Below are 27,360 nucleotides of genomic sequence, written 5' to 3'. Positions count from 1 at the left end.
TTTTATGTGATTTTTGAGTTTTTCCACTTTATGAAAGATTGAGCCTAAGTTGACACTTTTTAATTCATGGTCACAAAATAAGACAAATCCTTAAATATAGAAGTTTTCCTAAAAGACCATGGCCTGAAAAGAAATAAATAACTTAAAAGATATTGTTTAGTTTTGTGAATGCTCACACCCTAAATACTTCTACAGGTATCAGAATTATAATTTAATTATTCTGTTTTCTTAAAATACTTATGAACATTTGTTGACACAAAGGGTATATGTTTCCCAAAATTACCTAGCTAAGGTATTCTATTAGTCATAGTAAGTGTCAGTTTGTTTCATATTCATTTAATGACTGTTCTTAATTGTTTTGTATGTAAAACTAATAATTTTCACAATCATTTTTAATCAGTACATCATTCTACTTATGTGATAATATAGATTTATACTTATACTTAAAATTAATTTTTTAATATATATTTATTTAACACATTTTATGTACTTTATTGTATAAATTATTTTAAGGAGATCATTGTTTCAAGTTCTATTTAGAGTGCTTACCTACATTTGAAAGTAACTTATTGGATATTAACCATAAATGTGAATGATAAGCTTTCTTTGCATACTGTTCATAATGTTAATTAGAATGAGATCTGATGTGGCACGCCTGGGTGGCTCAGTCAGTTAAGCGTCCGACTTCAGCTCAGGTCATGATCTCACGGTTGGTGGGTTCAAGCGCCGCATCAGGCTCTGTGCCAACAGCTCAGAGCCTGGAGCCTGCTTCAGATTCTACGTCTCCTTCTCTCTCTGCCCTCCCCCACTTGCTGTCTGTCTCCCTCTGTCTCAAAAATAAATAAACATTAAAAAAAAAAAAAAGTGACATCCGATGCAATGATATATTTTTTTATCATGCAAAATTTTAGAGGTGCCATCAATGACATTAAAGTAGGCCTTTAGCTATTTAGGCTTCCCAAAACCTAAACTGAAGCCGTATGGCAAATTTTGGCTGAATATGAAGGTTGAAGCCAACCTTTAATACATTTGTAGTATGCTAAATATATTAGTTCTATAATTAAAACATTTTAAGTCTTATGTAGGTATTATTGATTTAATGAGAACATAAGCTATCCAACTAGAATGCATGAATTTGTATTTTATTATAGTTCATGTCCCCTTATGTATTAAGTCAGTATTTTCTGTTTCTATAGTAAAGTAAAAAAATCATCCTAAAGACTGCTAGGAGATTTAGGGTATAAGTTGTAGTTAATATTATTTATTCATGAAATATTGAATACCTGTAACTCTTATAAAATCCTGCAGGCACACAGAAATGTACAAAATAGTTCCTATTCTCACCAAACTCACAATTAAATAGGGAACCTTGCCATTAAGTAATTAACTATAAATGTGATGAATGTTAAGATATGAGGTTCCTGTGAGAGGATGTGGGAGATCTGGAAAAGGTATGTGATAATATATGGAAAGGTGATAGGCAGAGGAATTAAAGGATTTTTGCAGAGGAGTGTGACATCCCTGAACACTGGCTGCAATAAGAAGAATGCTTTGGCGAGGATAAAAGTAGGGTTAGAGAGACCAGTTAGGAAGCTGTGGTAGTAATCCAGATGAGAGATGGTGTTGTGAAAATGATTTAAAAGTTTTGCATTCAATTCATTTTAATACACCAAATATCCAGCACCTAATAAGGAATACTACTAATTGGCACTTCTGTAAAAACCCTTTTATGACTTCAGTAAAAATACAGTGTTGGTTAAATATGACATCATCTTGGGGCGCCTGGGTGGCGCAGTCGGTTAAGCGTCCGACTTCAGCCAGGTCACGATCTCGCGGTCTGTGAGTTCGAGCCCCGCGTCAGGCTCTAGGCCGATGGCTCGGAGCCTGGAGCCTGTTTCCGATTCTGTGTCTCCCTCTCTCTCTGCCCCTCCCCCGTTCATGCTCTGTCTCTCTCTGTCCCAAAAATAAATAAAAAATGTTGAAAAAAAAAAAATTTAAAAAAATAAATAAATAAAAAAAATAAAAAAAATATGACATCATCTTTTAAGAATAGTAAAATAGAGAGGTTTCCCAAATGATAGAAAGATTTTAAGGTACAATTTCTAATTTCTCACCCTGACCAGTTTTATTGATAGATTTACAGTCATCTGAAGTAGATATTATAAGTGAAATGGTAAACTGTTACATTAAGAATCAAAAAAGTCTACAATAAAGGCACAGAGAATATTAATTAAAAACCTAGATTAAGGAAGATTATTACAGTTATGGGAATAAAATCCTTCTAAGCCCAAATGAATATATTCTAACATTATATATAAAAAACTTTGGTGGTAAATCACTGATGTTTTGTAATGTCATCAGTGTATATTAATACTCTGCCATGTAGGATCAGTAAAATGGAATTTGTTTTTTACTAAGTAATATTTCAGGGACTTCACAGTCCAGAACAGATGCTGATGCATTATAAATGAAGTACTTTTAAGATATTTTTTTTAAAAAGTAAGGAATATATTAATATATTCTTCCTACAAGAAAACTAAGATAATTTAAAAAGGGTAGGGAGAAATTATAAGGGCCTCCTTTTTACTTCTGTAGCCTGGAAAACCCTCTTTTAATAGGTAGATGTTTATCCAAAATTTTTTGACATACAGGTGTGTGTGTGTGTGTGTGTGTGTGTGTGTATGTGTGTATTTTATATATAATGAAATACATAGTACTGTTTCCTTTTAGCATAAATAATATACTTTATATGTGTTCTGATGATTTGAAATGAAAGAATTCCCATATTTTAACCAAGAATATTACTATCTACAGAAAGCAAGGATAAGAATTTTTCAGCATTGGAAATTCACCACATTACCAAAGAGGAAAAGCTAAATAATTACCTCAGTAGATGCTAAAGACATTTGATAAAGTTTAATACCTTCTCTTTAGAAGTTGAGTCAGAAAACCATACTTGATTGATTTTCTCTGCTGTTCTAGAAGTAACTTTTGTGTGTATGTATGCATGTGTATCACAAACTCAATGTAAGTTAATTGAAAAATGACTAAAGAAAAATCTGATTTAACTACTGAGATTATGCATGTAAATTTTCTCAGAATCCTCGTGTAATGATTTTGCTAATGAATTTATTATGCTTTTTGCCATGTCATTAAATCTTTTTCTCCAAAGGTATATAGTATGGAAAAATTGTGTTTTATTTAACCATTTACTTATGTGAGGACGTTTAAGTTATACATATCCTAAATTATTTCCAAAGATATTCCCTAGGATAGAATTAAATATTCTGGGCAATGGGTATGTGAAATTTTTTTCTCTATTGTAAATTTGCTCTTTTGAAAGTTACTGTAGCAGTGGTCTATGAGAGAGTTCTTTTGCATATATGACATGATGACAGAAAAAAAATAATTGAAGAAAGTTACATGAATTGTTGCATATAAAACAACCAACCTTTTTACGTTTTGTAGGTGCTTTTAAAATGGCTTTTTTTTTTTTTTTGACTCCTTAGAAAACCAGACAAACAAAACAATAGATGCTTCTGTTAATAAGAAAGCAGCTGATAGCACATCACAGGTAAGATTTTTTCCTTCTATTTCAAAGTAAAATTCCAGTTATAGTCCTCAGGGATAATGGATTTCCATCAATATTTTTTAATACAATGAAAATTATTCTAAGTTAATCATACTTTTCAGACCTAGAATTTGTTTTTGTATTTCAGTTTCTACTTTTGAGATTGCTTACTTGTGCATTCATTAATATTGTATTTTCCTTCATTTCTTTGAACTTTTTTTTTTTTTTTAGAGAGGGGGGAGGGAAGAAGGAGGGAGGGGGAGAGAGAATCCCAAGCAGGCTCCACACTCAGCACAGAGCTTGATGTGGGGCTTGATCTCACAACCCTGAGATCATGACCTGAGCCGAAATCAAGAGCTGGTTGCTCAACCAACTGAGCCACCCAGCAACCCCTCTTTGAACCTGTTTTTTAAAGCTGCTTTTAAGCCTTTGCTGAATTCAACATCTGGTTCTACTTGGACTTATTTTCTGTTGACTGTCTTTTGTCTTTAGTTGGGTTCTTTTTTACTGGGCTTTGCATGGTTAGTAATTTTTGATAAATTTAAAATTTAGAAAATTTTGAAAAGTGGACCTTATAAAATACACTGCAGCAAGTGGATTCTGTTACATTCTTTAAGGATTTAAGAACTTTTAGTTTTGGATTTTAGATTGTGGTGTGTGTTGACAAGTCATTTTCAATGAAGTCATCATCATAGAAAGATTTAGAATTACGTCATTACCTTCGGATTGGGCCTGAAGTTTTTAATGTCAAGGCATTGTTTCCTTTAATTTTGTGAAGTCTGAGTTTTGCAGTTTTTAAAAACCTTAATCATTTGGAGCTGATCTCAGTATGGTATAAAGTAATTATGATTAGCATTTATTACACAGCACGTGTTATGCCTAGTGTTAAGCTCTTTCTATGCATATTTGGATTAGTCCTCATAACAGATCGCATATCCATACTTTGGAAATTGAGGATATTACCTTTTAACATAAATTTACATAGCTAATATGTGTTGGAACTAAAAGATGCCATCGGTCTTTTTGACTCAAAGATACTGGTTCTTTAGGTCTGTGTTGTACTACTTTCCTTTTTTGTTGCTATTGTGGAGTTAAAAAAAATTGTTTTAATTGCATTTCTGATGATTTAGGACAATGGGTTGACTTTGGTCAAATTGGATGTTAGTTAATAGTATAGCACACCATATCTTATCCTACCATATAAAATTTTTAGGGAAGAAACTTAGGTCATTTTGTGTAACTTAATTCTAGCTTTGAAGTTGCTTTTGGCACTTTGGTGAATTAATATTGGTATTAATATTAGTGTAGTAAGTAATGTAATGTTTGTAGAATTCATCAACGTTTTAAATGTTGGAAAATATATAGTGTTTGTTTAATCACTTACCAGTTAAAGTACCTAATCACTTTAATAGCTCTGCAATTGACAGATTTAGAGAAAAAAAAACAACTTGTAGAATTTCTTGTGAGAATGTTTCACAATTATTTTTTATATGACACATGTTATGAGTATTCGGGGATCATTTATCTGACAAACTCTTTTTTTTTCAGGTAGTGCCTTTTGGGGGGTGTCCAGATTGAACCAGGCTACTCATTTATTCTTGTTGCCCCTTAGTATTTAAGTTTTACTCTATGTCTGCTAGAGTTTCCTTTGCAAAATACAGAAATTTTGTTTTTCAGAGTGGAAAAGCCACAGGCAGTGATTCAGGTGGTGTCATTGATCTCACAATGGATGATGAAGAGAGTGGAGCTTCACAAGGTACTTATAAGTAATGGTACCAGTACCAAGGAATGCTTTGTAGCATTTTTTTCTCTTAATTCAGTATGATAATCAGTGAAGACAGATATCTACAGCATTATGCTTGATACATTTGTATCTGTTAGAAAGAGAGTTTTTTATATTAGAATTTAAAAATTGAAATCTAATCTTGATGAATATGAACAAAGCATAGAGAAAAACAGAGCAGTTAAGAGACTGTTTAACTTCTAGAACACTCCTCTTTTTATATCTTATTTCACTTGATCTTTGCAGTAACCGTATAATGCCTATTTTATAGTTGAGAGTAGATTCAAAGAGAACAAGTCAGAGTCAATTAGGGAGCTGGGGATCAAACCCATGTCCTCTGACTCTAAATTAAGTGTGCTTTCTGCATATGTATGTGTGTGCACACATGCACATTCAGGTGCCCTTTAATGTAGGTACTATCACGTGTGTATACATTTAATTCTGGTTATTTGAATTAATTTTCTTTATTTAGTATTATATAAACAAAAATGAAGGTGATGTTAAAAACTTGCACACCAAATTCTTCAATATTATTTTGAGTTACAGTATTTAGAAATTACAACCAATATTCTTAGTTATTCTTCTTCAATGTTAATAGGTAATCTGAATAAAAAGTTCAGTAATTAAATATACTTAGAGAAATGCTGAATGAAACAAAATTGTATGGTTTTTTTTCCTTTTATACAGACTTCTCTGAGCTTTTCTATGCTAATCTATAATTTTTCCAAGAGAAATTCAAGATACAAAGTATTTCTCAAACTTACTTGCACAACTATTCAGACATATCTGTGAAACTGTGTGGTGATAATTATATAATGCATATGGAAAAACTAAGATAAGGTAGTTGGCTAATTGTTATGTTAAAGACATTAAATTTATTTTTTTCACCTTTTTTTTTAAATTTTTGGGACAGAGAGAGACAGAGCATGAATGGGGGAGGGGCAGAGAGAGAGGGAGACACAGAATCGGAAACAGGCTCCAGGCTCCGAGCCATCAGCCCAGAGCCTGACGCGGGGCTCGAACTCACGGACCGCGAGATCGTGACCTGGCTGAGGTCAGACGCTTAACCGACTACGCCACCCAGGCGCCCCAAGACATTAAATTTAAAAATCACCTAAAGTTTGGGGCGCCTGGGTGGCGCAGTCGGTTAAGCGTCCAGGTCACGATCTCGCGGTCCGTGAGTTCGAGCCCCGCGTCAGGCTCTGGGCTGATGGCTCGGAGCCTGGAGCCTGTTTCCGATTCTGTGTCTCCCTCTCTCTCTGCCCCTCCCCCGTTCATGCTGTGTCTCTCTCTGTCCCAAAAATAAATAAAAAACGTTGAAAAAAAAAAAATTAAAAAAAAAAATAAATAAAAAAATAAAAAAAAAATCACCTAAAGTTTAAATATTTTAGGGAATAAGATTCATTGGTTTTAGGAAAACAAGCTGATTATGTGATAGGAAGTCAATTTTTTTGTATAACTGATGTAAAATTGGAAGATTTATGCCATCATTTGTCAGAATTGAATTCATACCACTATGATTATTTTTTACATAAAAGGTTTCAAATTATTTGCATTGATTTTTCTTTTTTTTTATTTTTATAGACAAGTCTAAATATAATGAATCCCTAGAGGACAAAATAAATGCTTGTTATTTTTTAGAGGACACAGTCAGGGCTGATTCTAAAAGTTTTCAGTGCTCTGACTGCTCCCTTTCTAGCATCCCTGCCTCATGGGGTCTTTTCCTATGGCCTCAGCTTTGCACCTTAAATTTTTCCATTGTACTGTCCTCCCTCCATCAGGACCCAATTAACATAGCTACAGCCTTAAATTTTATTTACATTTTAGTGCAGAATTCCTTAGGACAGAAATCAATGGGGATCATTTTGGATAGAGGGCTTTTGGTTATACTCTTTACATTATGCCATATAGTGGTTACCTAGTATTTAAGGCTTGTTCTGAGATGCAAACATTTATTCCATAGGCTATATAAGACTTTTTTTGAGATTAGACACTATGTGTATCTTATTTTAAAGACTGGGTAGTGTAAATAAGCAACCATCTGTATTATCAAACAAAAGAACCTAAACAACAGTAATTGGAGTTCAAGATTGCTGGTGAAAGCTCATTGATTTATAGGTATTTGTTTAGGAGATTGTCCTTGACAATAGATACATAGATATATATGAATTAGGAAATGAAATTACTCTGATTGACATGATATTGTATTGAGTTCAAAAATAGTATTCATTCATAAAAAAATGTAAGATTGTATCTCTGTAAATGTGAATTAGAAGATGTGATAGAACCAACAGTGAATTATTTAAGGTTGTGATGTGGTGTTTCAACCTAGCAAATATACACATAATTAAATTGGAAATAAATTGTTTTCTTAGTGGTAATTGTAACTGAGGGGCAAGCAAACACAAAATTCACAAATACGAGAAGAACCTGTATTTCTGATTTTTTTTTTTCTATCAGTAATCACAATGTCTCACTTTTAATTAATAGACCCGAAAAAGCCAAATCATACCCCTGTGTCAACCGTGGGTTCTTCTCAGCCTGTGTCTCGACCATTGCAACCCATCCAGCCAGCACCACCTCTTCAACCATCTGGGGTGCCAACAAGTGGACCATCACAGACAACCATACATTTACTACCTACAGGTAGACTTGCTGAATCATTGAGTTGAAGCTTTTAGTTTTGCCTCCAGTGAAATACGACTATGGAATTAAGTGGAAAGAATAGACAGGAGATTAAGGATAATTTTCTGTTATTTTGAAGACAGTGCATCTTTTTGAATGGAGTATAACTTAGTTTTGCTGACCATCTTAAGTAATGGCACTGATACGGAGTGGTTATAAAGAAGAAAAATGTATATGTCTTTGTCATCTGCCACTGTAAGCAGCAGAAATGAATATAGTTTCCCTGGAAGGGATGGGTGTAATGATTTGTTCTGGTTCTTGAAGTAATAAGTGACTGATGAAATAAGAAATTTTAAATGATTCTTAACTTGAACTAGTTTTAACTGGCCTAACACTATCGTTGGGAGATACATACTAATATTTTACTGACTGCCTTTCCAGAAGTTATAAATCTGACATTTTCAAGATGTACCCTAGATCTCCTAAACTGTTTGAAAGCCAATCAAGACGGTTTGCCTTTTTTAATAAAATGGCCCATCATTAAAGATTTATCTGCAAAATACTTAAATAAGGACTTTTCTTGTTAAGGAAAACATTGAGTTCACATGGAATTTTATCTAGTGAAATCAAAGTGTAAGTCATGAATTTAGATAACTTAGAAGAAATCTCAATTATGCAAACAAATCATACGTAGTATAGAAAATAAAATGGGTAATAAAGAGATGAAGAGATAAGCATTCCTCCTTGTATACTTTCTTCCCCTTTCTAAAAGCTCACATTGAAAGTTCAGATGTGTAAAGACTAAAGACTTTAGTAAGTAAGCCATTAGTAAAGAAAACCTTTTTATCTTTGTCATATCCACTGTTTACCTACAAATTTATTTTATTATAGAATGCATTTTTCCATATAAAAGTAGATTTATTATTTTTATTGTATAGTTAATGTGTGATCATTTGTAAAATGTGATAGTAATTCAGAGAGTTAATAACAAGAAAATGTTAACTCCTAAAGTAATTATTATAGTTCCATGCTGTTGGTGAACATTTAGGACTTTTTTGATAGATATATGTTAATATCACTCAAGGTATGAATGTTCTTTGGAACATAGATTAGGAGGAATGCTGGAGTAGAGAAGGAAGAATTCTGTATTTTAATTGATGTTTTATTGTTTTGAATAAGAGATGGCTCAGTTCACCTAAAGAAAATGTCAGTAACAATAGCTAGCCAATTTCGTGAACTGTGAGTATACAGTTACTCTTGGGTTTATGCCATTAGTAGAAAGCCTAAAGGGGCCCAAATCCCACTCTACTAGGAATAATTAAACATTAAGGAGTGAAAATTTGCTGTTTTAAGTCACTCCCTTAAGATCATGCTCTTAAGTCTTTATCTTCACGTGCTTATTACCTAGTCAAACAAGAGTGGGAAAGGCATTGGGCATGGTTGAGGCAGCCTTTTCTTCTGAAGCTTGGACTATAATAATAGTGTTCTTAATTTTGGTTGGCTTTACTACTTTTATGTTTCAAGATTACAAAAAGAGACTGTTATCTGTATTTCTGTCTTTATTATAGTTAATTAGATTTTGTACAGCATTCATTACAATTAATACTGTTTAGTTAACATAGAACTTAACTGCATTTTGATATGTTTTCTCTGCTTTTCATTAGCTCCAACCACCGTGAATGTAACACATCGTCCAGTAACTCAGGTGACCACAAGACTCCCTGTGCCGAGAGCGCCTGCAAACCACCAAGTGGTTTATACAACCCTCCCAGCACCACCAGCTCAGGCTCCCCTGCGAGGAACTGTTATGCAGGCTCCTGCTGTTCGGCAGGTCAATCCCCAAAACAGTAAGAGACTCTTTTCTTGTGTAGGGCCCCAAGTTATATGTAGTTCTTTAGCATTTAGTTGGCTTGTATTAACATTAGATTTGAGAAAAAATGCTTATAATATCATAACAAAACTAATATTAAGTTTTTCTTCCCTTTGGAGACTTAACCAGAAAAATTGGACATGTATATTATATGATTTGTGCTCCAGGTGTTGTCTTCAATTTAACTGTATTTATGGCTTATACTCTCAAAATACTCTGTTTGATACTGGTCTGTACTCTGTTAAGAGATACATTGCCTAATTAAAGTGGGAATGATCAATTGTGGCTTGGCCCAGATAATGGAAATAGTGGTAAAGAATAGCTTCCAATGAGAGAGTCTTAAAGATATGGAAGGTGGGCTGAGAAGTAAAAGATCAGAAAATGTTAAAGGAAATCTATTGTTTGCGTGCACATGCACACACACACAACACATGTGTTTATATACATATATACATACAGATACATACTTTATATATATATTATATTTGGTAGTAAAATATATTGTGCATATAGAGGTTTATATACAAAGCATATGTAAAGTTTATTATTATTTTTTTAATGCTTTTATTTTATTTTTCAGAGAGAGAGAGAGAGTATGAGCAGGGAAGGTGCAGAGAGAGGGGGCTGCAGAGAATCCAAAGCAGGCTCTGTGCTAACAGCAGCGAGCCAGATGCAGGACTCAAACTCATGAACCATGAGGTCATGACCTGAGCCAAAGTTGGACGCTCAACTGACTGAACCACCCAGGCTTCCCAAAAAAGCAGCTTTATAAAATTTAATAACACGGGCATTTTTAAATGCTTTTTAAAGAAACTGTCATTATTATGTGATGATTTCCAGGAGAAAATAAACTAAGCAGAGTTTCTGGTTCACAGTTTGGCTTCAGTTTTCTCCAGCTTACAAGAGTTTTTTTCTGGGAAATCAGTACGGTCATGAATGAGTTCTGGGAAACTGCGCTCACCATAGTCAGGGTGCCAGGCAGAACTATAGGATAGGCCAGGAACTGAGTATATGGCAGGAATGTGGTCCAGGCAGTAGGCAACTAAATTTTCTAACAGATATATTCAGAACAGTTCATCCTAAAGCAACAGAATGCACATTCTTTTTGAGTGCTCATGGAACGTTCTCCAGAATAGATCACATACTGGGTCACAAATCAGGCCTCAGCTAATGACTCAACTAATGTCTTAGATCACACTATGCATATTTTCAGACTACAATGCTATGAAACTTGAAGTTGACCACAAGAAAAAATTTGGAAACACCACAAATACATAGAGGTTAAAGAACACACTACTAAAGAATGAATGGGATAAACAGGAAATTAAAGAAGAAAAAAAATGCATGGAAGCAAATGAAAATGGAAGCACTACAGTCTAGAACTTTTGAGATGCAGCAAAAGTGGACGTAAGAGGGAAGTACATAGCAATACAGGTCCACCTCAAGAAACAAGAAGTCTCAAATACACAACCTAACCTTATACCTAAAGGAGCTAGAAAAGGAACAGCAAATAAAGCCTAAAGGCAGCAGGAGAAAGGAACTAATAAAGATTATGGTAGAAATAAGTTATAGAGAAATAACAAGAAAAAAACTTCAGTAGAACAGATCAACAAAACTAAGAGCTGGTTCTTTGAAAGAATTAATAAAATTGTTAAACCCCTAGCCAGACTTATCAAAAAGAAAAGAGAAAGGACCCAAATAAATAAAATCACGAATGAAAGAGCAGAGATCACAACCAACAACACAGAAATACAATTATAAGATAATATGAAAAATCATATGCCAACAAACTGAGCAATCTGGAAGAAAGGGACAAAGCTCACAAACTACCAAAACTGAAACAGGAAGAAACCGAAAATTTGAACAGACCCATAACCAGCAAAGAAGTTGAATAACTAATCAAAAGTCTCCTAACAAACAAGAGTCCTGGGCCAGATGGCTTCCCAGGGGAATTCTTCCAGACATTTAAAGAAAAGTTAATACCTATTCTTCTCAAACTGTTCCAAAAAATAGAAATGGAAGGAAAACTTCCAAACTTGTTCTACAAGGCCACTATTACCTTGATTCCAAAACCAGACAAAGACTTCACTGAAAAAGAAAACTATAGGCAATATCCCTGGTTAACATGGATGTAAAAGTTCTCAATAAGATACTAGCAAATTGAATGCAACAGTACATTAAAAGAATCATTCACCACAATCAAGTGGGATTTATCCCTGAGCTGCAAGGGTGGTTCAATATTTGCAAATCAATGTGATATACCACTTTAATGAAAGAAAGGAGGGGCACCTGGGTGGCTCAGTCGGTTAAGCATCCGACTTCAGCTCAGGTCATGATCTCCCAGTTCATGAGTTCGGGCCCTGCATGGGGCTCTGTGTTGACAGCTCGGAGCCTGGAGCCTGCTTCGGATTCTGTGTCTCCTTCTTTCTCTGCCCCTCCCCTGCTCACACTCTGTCTCTCTGTCTCTCAAAAATGAATAAAACATTTTAAAAAAGAAAAGAAAGGATAAGAACCACACGATCCTGTCAATAGATGCAGAAAAAGCATTTGACAAAATACAGCATCCATTCTTAATAAAAACCCTCAACAGAGCAGGGATCGAGGGAACATACCTCAATATCATAAAGGCCATATACAAAAGGCCCACAGCTAATACTATTCTCTATGGTCAGGAACAAGACATGGGTTTCACTCTCATAAAAAGAAATAAAGGACATCTAAATTGCCAAGGAAGAAGTCCAAATTTCACTATTTGCAGACATCATGATACTCTATGTAGAAAACCCAAAAGACTACACCAAAAAAATGCTACATGAATTCAGCAGTCACAGGATATAAAATTGCTGTATGGAAACCTGTTGCATTTCTATACACGAATAATGAAGAAGCAGAAAGATAAATCAAGGAATCAATCCCATTTGCAACTGTACCAAAACCCACAAGATACCTAGGAATAAACCTAACTAAAGAGGTAAAACATCTGTACTCTGAAAACTGTAGAACACTTATGAAAGAAATTGAAGGGGACACAAAGAAATGGGAAAACATTCCATGCTCGTGGATTGGAAGAATATCTATACTACTCAAAGCACTCTACACATTGAATGCAATCCCTATCAAAATACCATCAGCATTTTTCACAGAGCTAGAGCAAACAATCGTAAAATTTGTATGGAATCACAAAAGACCCTAAAGGGCCAAAGCAGTCTTGAAAAAGAAAAGCTAAATTGAAGGCATCACAATTCTGGACTTCAAGCTATATCACAAAGCTGTAGTCCTCAAGACAGGGTGGTGCTAGCACAAAAACAGACACATTGGTCAATGGAATATAATAGAAAACCCAGAAATGGACCCACAACTATATATGGTCAACTAATACTTGACAAAGCAGGAAAGACTATCCAATGGAAAAAAGACAGTCTTTTCAACAAATGGTGTTCAGAAAACTGGATAGCTACATGCAGAAGAATGAAACTGGATCACTTTCTTACACCACACACAAAAATAAATTCAAAATGGATCAAAGACCTGAGTATGAGACAGGAAGCCATCAAAATCCTAGAGGAGAAGACAGGCAGCAAACCTCTTTGGCCTCAGCCATGGCAACTTCTTACAGATACGTTTCTGGAGGCAGTAGAAACAAAAGCAAAGATGAACTATTGGGACTTCATCAAGATAAAAAGCTTCTGCACAGCAAAGGAAACAATTGACAAAACTAAAAGGCAGCCTACAGAATAGAATATACTTGCAAATGACATATCTGATAAGGGTTAATATCCAGGGGTGCCTGGGTGGCTCAGTTCGTTAAGCATCCGACTCTTAGCTCAGTTCGGATCTTGATGTCAGGGTTGTACAATCAAGCCCTGTGTCGGCTCCACACTGGGTATGAAGCCTACTTTAAAAAAAAAAAAAAAAAAAAAGGTTAGTATCCAAAATCTATAAGAGCTTACCAAACTCACCACGCCGAAACAAATAATCTAGTTAAGAAATGGGCAGAAGGCTTGAACAGACCTTTTTCCCACGAAGACATCCAGGTGGCCAACAGACAACATGAAAAGATGCTCATCATCACTCATCAAAACCAGGATTAGATAGCACCTCATACCTGTAAACGACAAATATCGATAAGGATGTGGAAAAGGGGGAACCTTCTTACACTGTTGGTGGGAATGCAGACTGGTACGTCTACTCTGGAAAACAGTATGGAGGTTCCTCAAAGAGTTAAAAATAGAACTACCCTACAACCCAGCAATTGTACTACTAGATATTTACCCAAAGGATATAAACATACTGATTTGAAGGGGTACCTACACCAGTATTGATATTATTGGTTATCAATAGTAGTCAATTTGGCTATCAACAATAGCCAAACAGTGGAGAAAGCCCAAATGTCCATCTGCTGATGAAAGGACAAAGAAGATGTGGTGTACGTGTGTGTGTGTGTACACACACACACACACACACACACTGGAATATTACTCAGCCATCAAAAATAACGGAATCTTGCCATTTGCAACAACATGGATGGAACTAGAGTGTATCATGCTAAGTGAAATAAGTCAAAGACAATTACCATATGATTTCACTCATGGAATTTAAGAAACAAAATGATTTACATATAGGGGAAGGGAAGAAAAGAGAGGCAAACCGTAAGAGACTCTTAACTATATAGAGAGCAAACTAAGGATTGCTGGAGGGGAGGTGGGTGGAGGATGGGCTAAATAGGTAAAGGGTATTAAGGAGGGCACTTGTTGTTATGAGCACTGGCTGTTATCTGTAAGTGATGAGTCACTAAATTCTATTCCCGAATCCAATATTATACTATATATTAACTAACTAGAATTTAAGTAAACGCTTAAAAAAATAGTCTGCTTCTGTTACCATAATATATGTCAAAATAGTTTTCTGTTCAGTGAATTGAGTATCCTCAGCTGTTCAGCATGGCATGGACAGAAAGCGAGGGACCTCATTAATATACATCAGGGATAACTTACAGTTGAGATTTCTGTCCTAGTTGAAAAGATGAGACAGCAGAGATATTTTTGAAGACAGCTTCAATTTGTCTGCCATTAGAGTTACACTGCTCCGTTCTCGCTTTGCCTTCTACATGTGATGTGCGACTGTGTTCTACTATTCTAGGATTTTTTCTCATAGTCCTCTTGGTAGGGATTCCATTTATTTTTCTCTTGTGTTAGATCTCCTGTTTCCTTTATCTCCCATTTTCCTCTTTCTTGATTTTCTCTCATAATTGGTGGCACACGTCTTCGAAGGACAACTTGAGAAAGTAGATTTTTTTGGTTGCTTGCATATGGGAGAATTTCTTTCTCTTCATGTTCAATTAATTCTTCAGTTGAGTATAGGTTTCTAGGTTAGAAATATTTTTCCTTCCAAATTCTATAAACAACACTTTGCTGGCTTCAAGTGTTTAATCAGTGTTTTATCAGATTTAGAATAGATTTCTAGTTTTATAAAAGCCTTAATTTTGTTTTGTAGGTGTCACAGTTCGAGTGCCTCAAGCAACTACATATGTTGTAAACAATGGACTAACCCTGGGATCAACAGGACCTCAGCTCACAGTGCATCACCGACCACCACAAGTGCATACTGTTAGTGTCGATGCTCGTATTTCCAAAATTTTTATCTGTAGACCTGTCAAATATTATTGTAGTTAGCATTTATTCTTCAGGCAACAGAAGTTAATTTAAGAATATAGATCTTACCATTATGAACAAATTTTTTTAGGGATGTTGGTCATCAAGGATCATTGATTCTGCTTGTGGTGGTGTACAGTGTATAAGAAGAGTCCACAGCTGGTATGTGTGAAGTGAAATAGAGCATTAAAAATTTTTTTTTATGTTTTTTGATTTATTTTTGAGAGAGAGAGAGAGAGAGAAAGCATAGGAGAGAGAGAGAGAGAGAGAGAAAGCATAGGAGAGAGAGAGAGAGAGAGAGAGAGAGAGAGAGAGAGAGAGAGAGAGAGAAGGAGACACAGAATCCAAAGATAGGCTCCAGGCTCTGAGCTGTCAGCACAGAGCCTGATGCGGGGCTTGAACCCATGAACCACGAGATCATGACCTGAGCCGAAGTCGGATGCTGAACTGACTGAGTCACCCAGGCACCCCTGAAATAGAGCATTTTAAGCTCATGGTTAGGGGTGCCTGGGTGGCTCAGTCAGTTAAGCGTCTGACTTCAGCTCAGGTCATCATCTTACGGTTCCTGAGTTTGAGCCCCACATCAGGACTCTGTGCTGATAGTGCGGAGCCTGGAGCCTGCTTCAAATTCTGTTTCTCCCTCTCTCTCCCCTCCCCCCACATGTGCTCTTCTCTCTCTCTCTCTCTCTCTCTCTCTCTCTCTCAAAAATAAATAAACATTAAAATAAAATTAAAAAAAAAAAACCTCATGGTTAAATTGAAAAGAGTATTTTGAGCGTTTAAAGAGTATTTTAAAAAGTTTTTTTTCTAACATTTTTTTCCTCAGAACCTTATATCAGTTCTAACTGGTATATTGCTATCACTTTATTGTTTTTTATTAATCCAGTGACATTGGGAATTCATTTATTAAGAGATGACATGGATCAAAAATGTCTCCTTAGATTTAGGCTCCAAAACAATGTCACAATCTTCCGTGACATGATTAGAACAGCATTTGGTATGGTACACCATGTAAATGGACATGTGGGCTTTATGAGAAGGGAGGAGATTGAAGCTTCATATCACTTTTCACCCAAGTGTCCTTTTTTAAGTATACATAATAACAGCTAGCATTTCTTGAGCACCTCCTCTGTGCCAGGCACTGTTAATATACTTGGTCCTCACTCAGCAATCCTTTAGGACTCTTCTCTCCTTTTTTATTCTTTATTATAGATAGGGCAGCTAATGCATAAAGATGTTGAATAACCAACCCAAGGTCATAACTCATGAAAACCCATGCATTCCAGCGTTAGAGCCTATCCTCTTAACAGCTGTTATTTTTACTATTCCACTACAATGAAAAAATTAATGTTAACAGAGCACTAACTGTATACCAGGAGCTCTACCAAGCACTTTACATGTATTATTTTATTTAACAACCCTAGGTGTATTATTATTCTCCTTTGATAGGAAAGGGTACAGTGTCACAAAGATGTTAAGTGGTTACTTAGGTTACTCAGGGTCGTTACCCAAACTAATGTCAGAGCCATTTTAACTAAGGTTGTCTGATCCCAGCACCTGCAGTGTGTTTTCAGTGTTTCAAATCTGGCCCTGTTAGGATATGTGGTGAATATACCATTACTGTTGTTTGCAGCTACAAATAACTTCTTTCATTCCATATTTCTTCAAAAACTATATAGTAAATATCTCTAATACCTTATAGTTTGCAAATTTGATGATCCATCAAGAGCTTTTTTTTTTTTTTTTTTTTGGTCAAGAACATTCTTTAAAAACCAGGAGCCCATGGGGTGCCTGGGTGGCTCAGTCCGTTGAGTGTCCAACTTTGGCTCAGGTCATGATCTTACGGGTAGTGAGTTTGAGTCCTGCGTCAGGCTCTGTGCTGACAGCTCGGACCCTGGAGCCTGCTTCGGATTCTGTGTCTCCCTCTCTCTCTGCCCCTCTCTCTCTGTCTCAAGAAGGAAAAAAAAAAAAAAAAAAAAACACTAAAAAAACCCACAAAAACAGGAGCCCATGTATATTGTCTTAGTAGAATAAACTGTATCTTACAGGAGGAACATTCTTTTATTTTAATTAATTTAGAAGATGGTTTTAAATAAGAATTTCAAATATATATAAAAATAGTATACTATAGTGATTCCCACTTACACATCACTCATCTTAACACTTGTCAGCATATGGCTAATCTTTTTCATCTGTATTCACCCATTTATTCCAGCAACCCAAATATATACTGGATTATTTTGAAGCAAATCCCTATCGTATCATTTCATTTGTAAAACTTGAATAAAAATCTCCATTGCAGTGGCAAGAATAAAAAGACAAAACTCAGTTGACTTAATATTAAGTTTTAAGATATGAGCAGATTCAGAGTCTTAGAATTTTAAGAATTAGAAGGTATGTAACAGCTATTAAAGCTGTTGTCAGACTCGTCAAATTCCTCTACTACCTTCAGTTAGATTCATGGCTTCAGCCATCTTCTCTTAGATCTTGCTGATTATATGTTTATTTAGTGTTACTTACTTATGTGATTAAATTATTTGAGGAAAAAAGACAATTTGAAAGAGAAAATATAGCAACATGGCCAGTATTCAAATCACTACTACTTCTCCAACTTTCAGTGTTTTATTTAAATTTTATTCTTTTCCCTTCTGACTTTATGTTTATTTTAGCTTTTTAACTGTGAATTGTATCCTCTTCCAGATGTGTATATGAATGTTTTCCACCAGGCATATGAATTTAAGCAGATTTGTATTCCTTGAAATTATCCTTTTTGAGTTCTTACTATGTGCACATTACTGCTACTAAGCTTTGACAAGGGATAGAGATTAAAAAGATACCAGACCTTCACAGAATTCACTATTTAGTGTATATAAATTATCCATTTTATGAAATGCGTATTAAAACACAGTTCTTGTGAAATGAATTTCAGTTAAGGAAATCTTTGTTTCAGACTTTCAGCCTAAAGTCAGTGAGCAGTGATATGTTTCACTTGGGAAAAAAAAGATCACTCGTATCCCTGTTTCCTGGTTTATACTTGAATCTTTCTTGAAAAAATTATTATCATTGTAATCTTTATTAAAATCTAGGTATAATGATAACAATGTCCAGTGTTAAACAAGTCAATTTGAATTGGTCCACTTAATATTCACGCTTTTTCATATGGCCTTAACAGCTACCTTTTCAAATTTATCTTTTTTATTCATACACCCTATTTCTAAGTAAAAGTTAATGTTTGTTTTTGCCTCTAAATCCCTTTACTTTCCTATCCCTTATTCATGCTTTACCTATTGGCAGAAAAGAACATGGCTCTTCCTGCATTTCTAAATCTTACCGTTCTTAGTGCACTTTAAATGTGACCATTTTTGTGCAGACTGACCAAGAACATAATATACATTCAGCATTAAATGTGCTTATTCATGGTATGCTACTGTCTTTAGATAGAAAAATGGCCTAAAAATAAAAGTAGAGTTAAATACTCAAATTATTTACTATAGACTGTATCATAACACGTGATATTTTAAAATGTTGTATTATTCTAAAATAAGAATCTGTAACATAGGTAAACATAAATTATTTTGTTCAAGATAGATAATTATTTTAGCTTCTATCAAAATGATGTTCCATTAGCAAAGGCTTTTATTTCCTGAGGAAAGCGCATTTTTTTTAGATGTAGAAAGTATACAGGAGTAACCCCAGCACCATTGTTTATGGCATGATTGGTTACAAATCACCAAATAGGACTAGCCATATGTGCCATAGTATATGGTATTTCTTGGTATTCTTGATATAAAATGATATTTCTCTAAATGATCTCTAAGATGTTTTAGTTGTAGCATTCAGAAATAGTCCTTTCTGTAATCATTATTAAGTCAACATGACTCTTTTTTTGTTAGGAGCCCCCCCGCCCTGTGCACCCAGCACCCTTACCAGAAGCCCCACAGCCACAGCGTCTGCCCCCAGAAGCTGCCAGCACATCTCTGCCTCAGAAGCCACACTTGAAGTTAGCACGAGTTCAGAGTCAAAACGGCATTGTACTGTCATGGAGTGTCCTGGAGGTAGATCGAAGCTGTGCCACTGTGGACAGCTATCATCTGTATGCTTACCATGAGGAACCCAGTGCCACTGTGCCCTCACAATGGAAAAAGATTGGAGAAGTAAAGGCACTTCCCTTGCCCATGGCATGCACTCTCACCCAGTTTGTATCTGGCAGCAAATACTACTTTGCAGTACGAGCCAAGGATATTTATGGACGTTTTGGACCTTTCTGTGATCCTCAGTCAACAGATGTGATCTCTTCTTCCCAGAGCAGTTAAACCTTGGAGCCTCTATCTCTTCCTCTTTCTGACTTCCACTTTTTGGTCTTGTTTTAATCTTGTGCATGATATCCATTGTAAAATCCACATTGTGCAAGATTTCTTGGACAGCTGTGTATATACACTACATTTGTTTATAATCAGAAGTAAAATAAACAGCCCATAAAGCAAGAATCTTCTCCTGGACAATTGAAGCTTCAAGGTTCTGAAATGTAAATGTGCACCTTGCTTTAGTTTTAAGGCTGGGGAATATGTGTGGGTGTTTATGTGTGTTTTTCCCTATTTATATGTTTACTGCGGTGGAACCTCCTATTTCCATTCTCAATTTTACCTCTCTTCAGGTATTAAGTAAGTAGATCGAGGGATCAGAAGTATGGTATGTAACTGGCACGATTCTACTTCTAAGGGATCTGTAGTTCATGGTTAAATGATTTAAACTGAATCTAAACAAAACCCAAAGAAAGAAAGAAAAAGAAAAATGGTGAAATAGTTTAAAATAGGTTCATTTGAACACAGGAAAGGATCTGTTTATCTTTTTTCTTTTGTTGGTTGTTCATTAGGTAAAAAAGATCTGCAGTGGCCCCTCTCTTTCCTAATCTGGCTCTTACATTTATTTTGTGCCTTAGAGATTAACTACAAAAATAAACATGACCATTTGTCCATTGTTGATCTTCTCTTTCAGGCTTTTGCCCTTCATTTCTCCTTCATCTCCACTAAATATAGCACACCTCCTCTCAAGTCACTTTTAAACCAATCCTTTTAGGTATATTCTTATCAGTGGCATCACTACATTTAACTCTCCAAATTTGACTTGCTCTTTTCTTCTAATAATGTAAGTGCTTTTATCTTTGGTCACTATTTAAATTGACTGTGTAAAATGGACCAAGAAAGACCATATTATGTAAGAAAATTGTTCTTCAAACGTATTTTAGGATTTATGTTGCATACTGTGTTAGAGATTATAAAAGCAGTGTTAGTTCTCTTTATCACTCAAAGCATAGTATTCTTTCAAATGTAGTAAAGAATAAAATTCACAAAGTACAGTGAACTAAAATATCAAAGGGAAAGCTTTATTTCCTTATTGTCATATCATTCTTTCTGTTTTAACCTTTTAACTTTATTTTGATGGTGCCAAGTTTTGTCTGATTTACCCTCTGTCAGCTTTAGATAGGATTTGGGGTTATTTTATTTAACAGTTAGGTATAACTTTCTGTGTGTCTCTGTTCCTGTTCAAAGTTAATCAAATTCATTTTAGGTCCTGGACTTTCAGTATGAGTGCCAGCTCTCCTGGTTTCAGGTAGGTGTTCGAGGGTAGATAGTTTAGGGCAGGAGAAATGGGGTAAGTTTGGGGATGAGAGAGAATGATTGGGAATAGTGTGAAAGGAATTCATGGAGTTTGTGAAATAGTTTTTCAAGTCATCTTCCCTTACCTTATTTAAATTCCTACCTTCTCAAAATAAATTCATCTTTAGTTTTCCCTGGAATTATAGGAGGGAGCTATTCCTTCTGTGAATGCTGCTTTGTTTGCAACTTTGATGGCTTGTAATGAGAAGCATTCTAGTTGTAAAACTCTCATTAGAGACTTTCACCAGTCAGTGTACTGTCACATTAGGTGTGAAGTTTGATGCTGAAGAAAGTCTACAGATTGCCAAAATTGTAAATGTTCCAAAACCTTCCTTTCACTTTCAGAAAATGAGACCACAATGAGAATTAAAGTTTTTATCAATCAGATTTGCCAAGCATGTAGATGTTACTCATTCTAGGACTGATGGTGGTAAAGAAGTTGCCAGTGTCATGCCAATCAAAATTCTGAAAGGGAGAATTTGATGATCTTCTAGATGTGTATGAACACCTATCTATATCTGCATGTATATATATTTTTACCTGCAATGGTTGCATTGTTGATTATGTGATCAAGATCATTCCTGTCTGCAGAATGGAAGGCCCGTGTTCAAAATTGTTCTTTATTGGCCGGTTTATGGTCATGTGATGACAATTTGCCCTAGCCTAGAAAAGCTTCCCTTGGTGAATGTTTTTATTTATATTCACTAATCTTTTTTTTTTTTTTTAAAGCTTTCATAGCATTATGTAATCAGGCAAAAAAGCCCAGTAGAATGAAAGTATTTTAGCCTATATTGTGTGTTTTCTGTCAAAGGAAGAAATAATAAATTACCAAATAGTAACCCTAAAAATATTTACTATAGCAAAATCAAACTTTTTATTCCAGAAGGTGGAAGGAAGGAAGCTACAAAGAGAGACTGTAATTATTTGAGGAAAGCGTTTATTATGAGATGCTTTCCTCAGATTAGCCTGCCATGGGATTTATAGGCAACGTCTATATTGAATTTACTGAAAAATGCTAGGCTTAGAACTGTTGGCTTTTATTTTGGGCAGGTTTTAATGTTGATGAGCTGACTTTCTGTTTGGTTCATTTCTTTTGGGAGAAAGAATGGAAGACTCAACTAGAAATAGCTACTGATTACAGACCATATTGTAGCAATTCACACTCCATGGTACCTTTTTTATTTCATGGTACCTTTTCACAAAGTATTACAGATAAGTTTGATTATCCCATTTTGGGAATGCAAGTTTGCTGCATTTGTAGCTGGACAATACTTGTCCAAGTGCTGCCTTATTGGAAATTCTGAAAACTTCTGATATATTGACCTGAAATGTAGGGTGTTCATATGGCTTTTAAAAAGTAAGTGATGTTTGTTACTCTCTGTTTTGCACTTTGTCAGAGTAACTTTCACCCTGTTTTAAGTGTAAGCCTCATTTAAAAATTATGTTCTTGCCAGTAAATTTATAAATTACAAAGACAACATCTGTTGTTAGCTGTTAACTTTATGAGGTAACTATATCCCTGTTTCTTTGGACTCACTTTAAAATATGCAGAATACTGTTTAACACAGTAGATGTTTATGAGAGAAGTGAGGACATACAGCTTTCTTCCTTGAAAAGTATTTATTGGGATGTCATTTGCCTCACAGAGAGTGTTCCCCACTCACCCTACCCCGATTGCTGGATAATAAATAAAAGGTTTAAATGAAAAACGTGACCTAAAGCAAGGAGCTTAGAATCTTTGGTACATCTGTCTGCAAATTCCTTAGATGGGCTGCACTATACAGTTCTCTTACTGTATTGGGAAAGTGTTAACTTAGTTTTTGTCGTTTGCTCTTTTGCTTACATTTTCCAAATTATCATTTATGCAGCCAGGTGAATGTTAATATTGCATGATATGCACTTATCTTGTTCCACGAATTTTCCAGTACTGTACAAAATTAACAAAATAATGCCTGTGGTATCTTATCTTACTTTGATATTTGATACACTGTGATTTTAGCACAGTAGAGTACTGAAAAGACCTTCCAAGTGTTCTCCCCAACTTTCCTTCTTGGGCTGTTTCAGTATCATATGAGTTACTTGTTATTTTAATTCCATCATTGACCAGTCATTGGCCTATTTTATTCTAATTTCCAGAAAAAAACATGCCCCAAATTTGGATTGTTGGAAATAAGTCTCTCTAAAAGCAATGTATGATTTTGCCTTCCTTACTATTTACTGGGTGGGTGATGCCCCTCTCCCACTTTTTAAAATTTTTGGACAAACAAAAAGAACAGGTGTTTTGTTAGTGTGACAGACATAGATCTAATTCCTAAAACATATTCCCCTTGAGCCAGCCAATGAGGAGGAAAGGATGATAAAACACACGTTTTGTCTTCTCATCTTCAAATAGTTTTATCATGTTACGTAAGTTTTTTTTTTGTTTGTTTTTTGTTTTTTTTTTAATTTGTAGAGTCAGCTAAGTACCCATCATTTATGTTTAAATGCTGAGGGGGAGGGGGTTTGCTTTTGTTTTGTTTTGTTTTTGGTTTTTGGTTTTTTTTTTAGTTTTTGTACATAAGGTAACTGGGCAATCAAACACCTTTTGGGGATCCTGGCTTTATTATTTTCTCAGCCATTTCAAAATTAAATATAAAAGTAGATCTTTTGTAGGAAACTTGCATCCTGATTTTTCTTTATTGCAGGTGAAAGTGTAAATAGTAAGACAATGTTTAAGACCTTCCTAATGTCTAATATAAACTGGGCTATAGCAAGTTGCCCTATTTTTATTAGGTTTTGAAGGTTTTTGTGGGTTTTTTTTTTTCTTTTTTAAATGTACAGTAGAGTGGTGTCTGTATAAGTGTTAACTGTAGTGGGATTTTGTCCAGCAAGCCTGACATTTATACTTTGAAATAAACTACTGGGTTTTTAACATTCTGAGTATTCTGATTCATTGTAATTATTCTCAGCCCTTGTGTTGCTTTTGGAAGTTCTCACCTTATTAAGAATCACCCATTATACTGTGTAATATTGTTTATTTAACCTACTTGGCAATATTTCATCACTCAAACCGCATACAGTTCTCTAGCTTTGAAAGAAAAATTGCTCTATACAGTTTTGCTCCCAGATTAGATATGCTGCTTTTAACTAGTGGGAGACAACATTAAGGTCATCTTGTGTGCCTAGTCTGCACCATGAAGAATCAGCTGGTGCTTATTAATGATCAGAAAAATCACTAACTGCATTTCCATTAGAGGTTCCTTTGAAAACGCAGTTCCACCATCCGCTAGGGCTTTGCCCTTAAGTATATCCAGCCAGGGGAAGGAGAAAGAGCATGGAAGAGTACAGGTTTTTAGGGGCCGAGCCCAGAAATGACACTAATTTTGGACTCCTTTGGCAAGAACCCTGTCACATGGCACAACTATCTAGGGGAACCTGCGTGATGTGTTCTGTGTGGCCAGGCATAAAAGGAGAATATGGATCTGGCTGAGCAGTTTCTGCCATACCGTCCTGTATATAAACTTGTATGCTGAAGCCAGTTAGTTATCTTCTAGAATATTTCCTCTACACTCTGTCACCCTATAGTGAATGTTTGTTGTCAAAACCTACAAAATCAATAGTAGAAAATAAAAGTGACAGACTGAATTTAATATATTTTATTAAGATTAATTCTGAATGGAAAAAACATAGCTAAAATAGTGCCTTTGGAATCTTATTTGCGACCTTCTATTCCCTTCTGTTCCCTCAAATCCCTCCTTCATTTTATGTCCTGTTTCAAAATTGGTTTCATGATAATAAAATCAAAGTTGTAGGTCTCTGGCATGCCCTGGTGGAGAGTTTTGTTGAAACGGTTCCAGTGAAAAACAGGGAGGCCATCTTGTACTGTGGGACCACTAATGGCATGGGCTGTGTACGCTGATGCTAGGTAGATATCGGCCACCTGGAAAGGGAAAGGAGAGGGACATTTTAGAAAAAACCATTTGGAAAAAAATTCACTAAATCCCCGTTTTTTCCCTTTTTTTTGTTTTTGTCCTTTTTTTCCAAAGTCACAATATTAGCCCCCCTTTTAAAACAAAATCTTGCAAGCTCCCACAATATGCTCTTCCATAACCATTTGGCGTTCCAATGTGAATTGAGCAGAAGTGCATTAGGTTAACGTAGCCAAAAGTGTGAGGTCTGGAGTCAAAGTGCTCATATTCAGAATTCTAGCTCCAAAACTTATTTTAAAATAACCACTATTTGGCTCAATTTTCTCATTTGCAAAAGGGTAATAATCCAACTTCTTGGAGGGGTTGTCAGAAGGAGTTAGGGAGCAGTTTATATGAAGCAGAATGTAGGCTTCAATAAAAGTTGTTATTAGGGCAGTAACGAGTTTTAAAGTAGAAGGAACTCTATTAAAATAGGAGGTCTGTGGTTCTCAAAAGCACCTAAACATTGGATAGCACCAGATCTTGACCTTAGAGAAAAAGGAAGAACATGTCTCCTAACTTCTGATTTTCCACGTATTCAAAATGGCTCAAGAAAAATACTAATAAATTAAGTATATCCTTTAGCAGAAACTCTTCTGATGAAAAATCGGCAGACTCCTCTCTCCAGAGGAAAGTAAATTTGGCAGATGGAGGCTTGGCTTGGGTTCTCTCAGGCAAGGCAGCAGACGTGATTCTCTTTGTGTATTCGGGAATGGCTAGAACACTTCTTGCACACTTTACTGAATGTTTGCAAATACCATTAAAAAGAAATAAACATTCACTGGGGTTTCATGTGTGCCAGGCTCTCTATACCCACTAATTTTTTAACTTTACACAACATATTTACTTTACACATCATTAAGACTAGAGCTTTCCTGTAGCTAAAAAGTAGCTTGAGTAGGAACGAGACTACTCTGAAGCCTATGAGGCAAGTACTATTATTATGCCCATCTTCCAGATAGGGAAACAAGCATTACAAGATCGTGGAGTTTACTATTATTTGGCAGAGGAGGGCCTTGAAGTTAGGCGATGGGACCTACTATCAGAATCTCTTAAAAAGCTGACTCCTGAACTGACTTTATGGTCAGAGACAGTATTGTGCTTTACGCCGCAGAAATCCCTGCAGCTTTGCCTTTGAATAGGTTTATGTGCTTGTGAAAATTAAATTCAAAAGCCAATAAACATGTTACCTTCGTGTCATAGCAACCTCCAGGACTTGGGTTAAGTGAGTTCAGGTCCTCACGGCAGCAGACGGTATTGCAGGGATCGCCCTTACTGTAAGGATCCTTCTTATAATCTAGAAAACAGTGATGGGGAAAAGGGTGAGTACTGGCTATTCAGAGATACACCTAGCCCCCTGGTAAGCTTTTTGGACCTGCTGAAGTATATAGATGATCAGAGAGTATACCCCAGTGGCCTCTTTGACCTAGTCTGCTCTCAAGAAACTTGCACGGTGAAGAGTTGACAGAAGAGAGGTAATAAAGGAGAAATGTGCATCGATGTTTTTCTACAAAATAAATACAAATTTGATGCTGTTCATCACAAATAAAGTATTCATGAATAATTTTTGTTTTATTAGCTGCTTTTGTCCTTAGAAGAAAACCTGGGTTAGGGTTGGTGGGGGGGGTGGTAAAAAGAAAGTACACTGTATGAGTTATTCTGTGTTTTACATATTTTTTCCCAGTTAAAAAAACATGTAGAATCTTTTTCCCTGTCATTTTATAAAATAGGACAAAATTCTATTTGTTCAGAATAAAATATGTATATTATTGATTGAATACCGAATACTTAACTTCTTATAATTCCTTCTAGTACAGAGATGGATTCTTTACATGGGGAAACTTACATGGATTCTTTATCCCTTTGGAAGAAAAGGAGTTTTGAAGAATGATTCTTGAGAAATGTGCTACGTACTGTTGTATCGCATGATATATTTCATGGATGCCATATCAGTCACTTTCCCTTGGTCACGCCGGAAGATTTTGGCTCGTGAAGCCATATCATAGGAGTACTCCAAACCCAGCTTCTGAACTAACATTGGATAGCCACTCCAGTTGTAGATTTTTTCATGGAAAGGAATGTTGTAGGAGGGCCAATATCCTGATTTGGAATGGAAAGGAAGCAGGGAGACAGAAAAGAGAGATGGGACAAAATAGATGTTATTAACGATAGTTTCTTTTGAAAATTGGCACAGGTGTGTGATTACAAAATGATATTATAAAGAAAATTAAGCTTTGAATGTGAACACTGGCCTTC

General features: G+C 35.5%; 2 protein-coding genes across 6 annotated transcripts in view; one reads left to right on the top strand and one right to left on the bottom strand.

The window, feature by feature from the left end:
* ATF7IP (activating transcription factor 7 interacting protein) overlaps nt 1-24,068 on the top strand; it is a 121,025-nt gene extending 96,957 nt beyond the window's left edge. For 4 of the 5 annotated variants that reach the window (XM_058743601.1, XM_058743600.1, XM_058743599.1 and 1 more), the window contains exons 10-15: nt 3,510-3,574; nt 5,249-5,327; nt 7,845-8,000; nt 9,644-9,826; nt 15,343-15,455; nt 19,394-24,068. In XM_058743601.1, coding sequence (XP_058599584.1) covers nt 3,510-3,574; nt 5,249-5,327; nt 7,845-8,000; nt 9,644-9,826; nt 15,343-15,455; nt 19,394-19,813 — 1,016 coding nt within the window. In that variant the 3' untranslated portion in view covers nt 19,814-24,068. Of the gene's footprint in view, nt 1-3,509; nt 3,575-5,248; nt 5,328-7,844; nt 8,001-9,643; nt 9,827-10,429; nt 10,724-15,342; nt 15,456-19,393 lie in introns of those variants that run through there. The other variant, XM_058743603.1, reaches the window with a different exon arrangement.
* Nucleotides 24,069-24,777: 709 nt separating this feature from the next.
* Nucleotides 24,778-27,360, bottom strand: part of PLBD1 (phospholipase B domain containing 1) — a 53,276-nt gene continuing 50,693 nt past the window's right edge. Inside the window, exons 9-11 of the mRNA XM_058743604.1 lie at nt 27,019-27,204; nt 26,295-26,401; nt 24,778-25,076 (exon numbers count right to left, since the gene is read on the bottom strand). Coding sequence (XP_058599587.1) covers nt 24,894-25,076; nt 26,295-26,401; nt 27,019-27,204 — 476 coding nt within the window. The 3' untranslated portion in view covers nt 24,778-24,893. The remainder of the gene's footprint in view (nt 25,077-26,294; nt 26,402-27,018; nt 27,205-27,360) is intronic.

Source organism: Neofelis nebulosa, chromosome 8 (genome assembly GCF_028018385.1).
Source record: "Neofelis nebulosa isolate mNeoNeb1 chromosome 8, mNeoNeb1.pri, whole genome shotgun sequence".
Lineage (NCBI taxonomy): Eukaryota > Metazoa > Chordata > Mammalia > Carnivora > Felidae > Neofelis > Neofelis nebulosa.
Note: the sequence above shows the minus strand (reverse complement) of the source record. Positions and strands in the feature narration are given on the sequence as shown.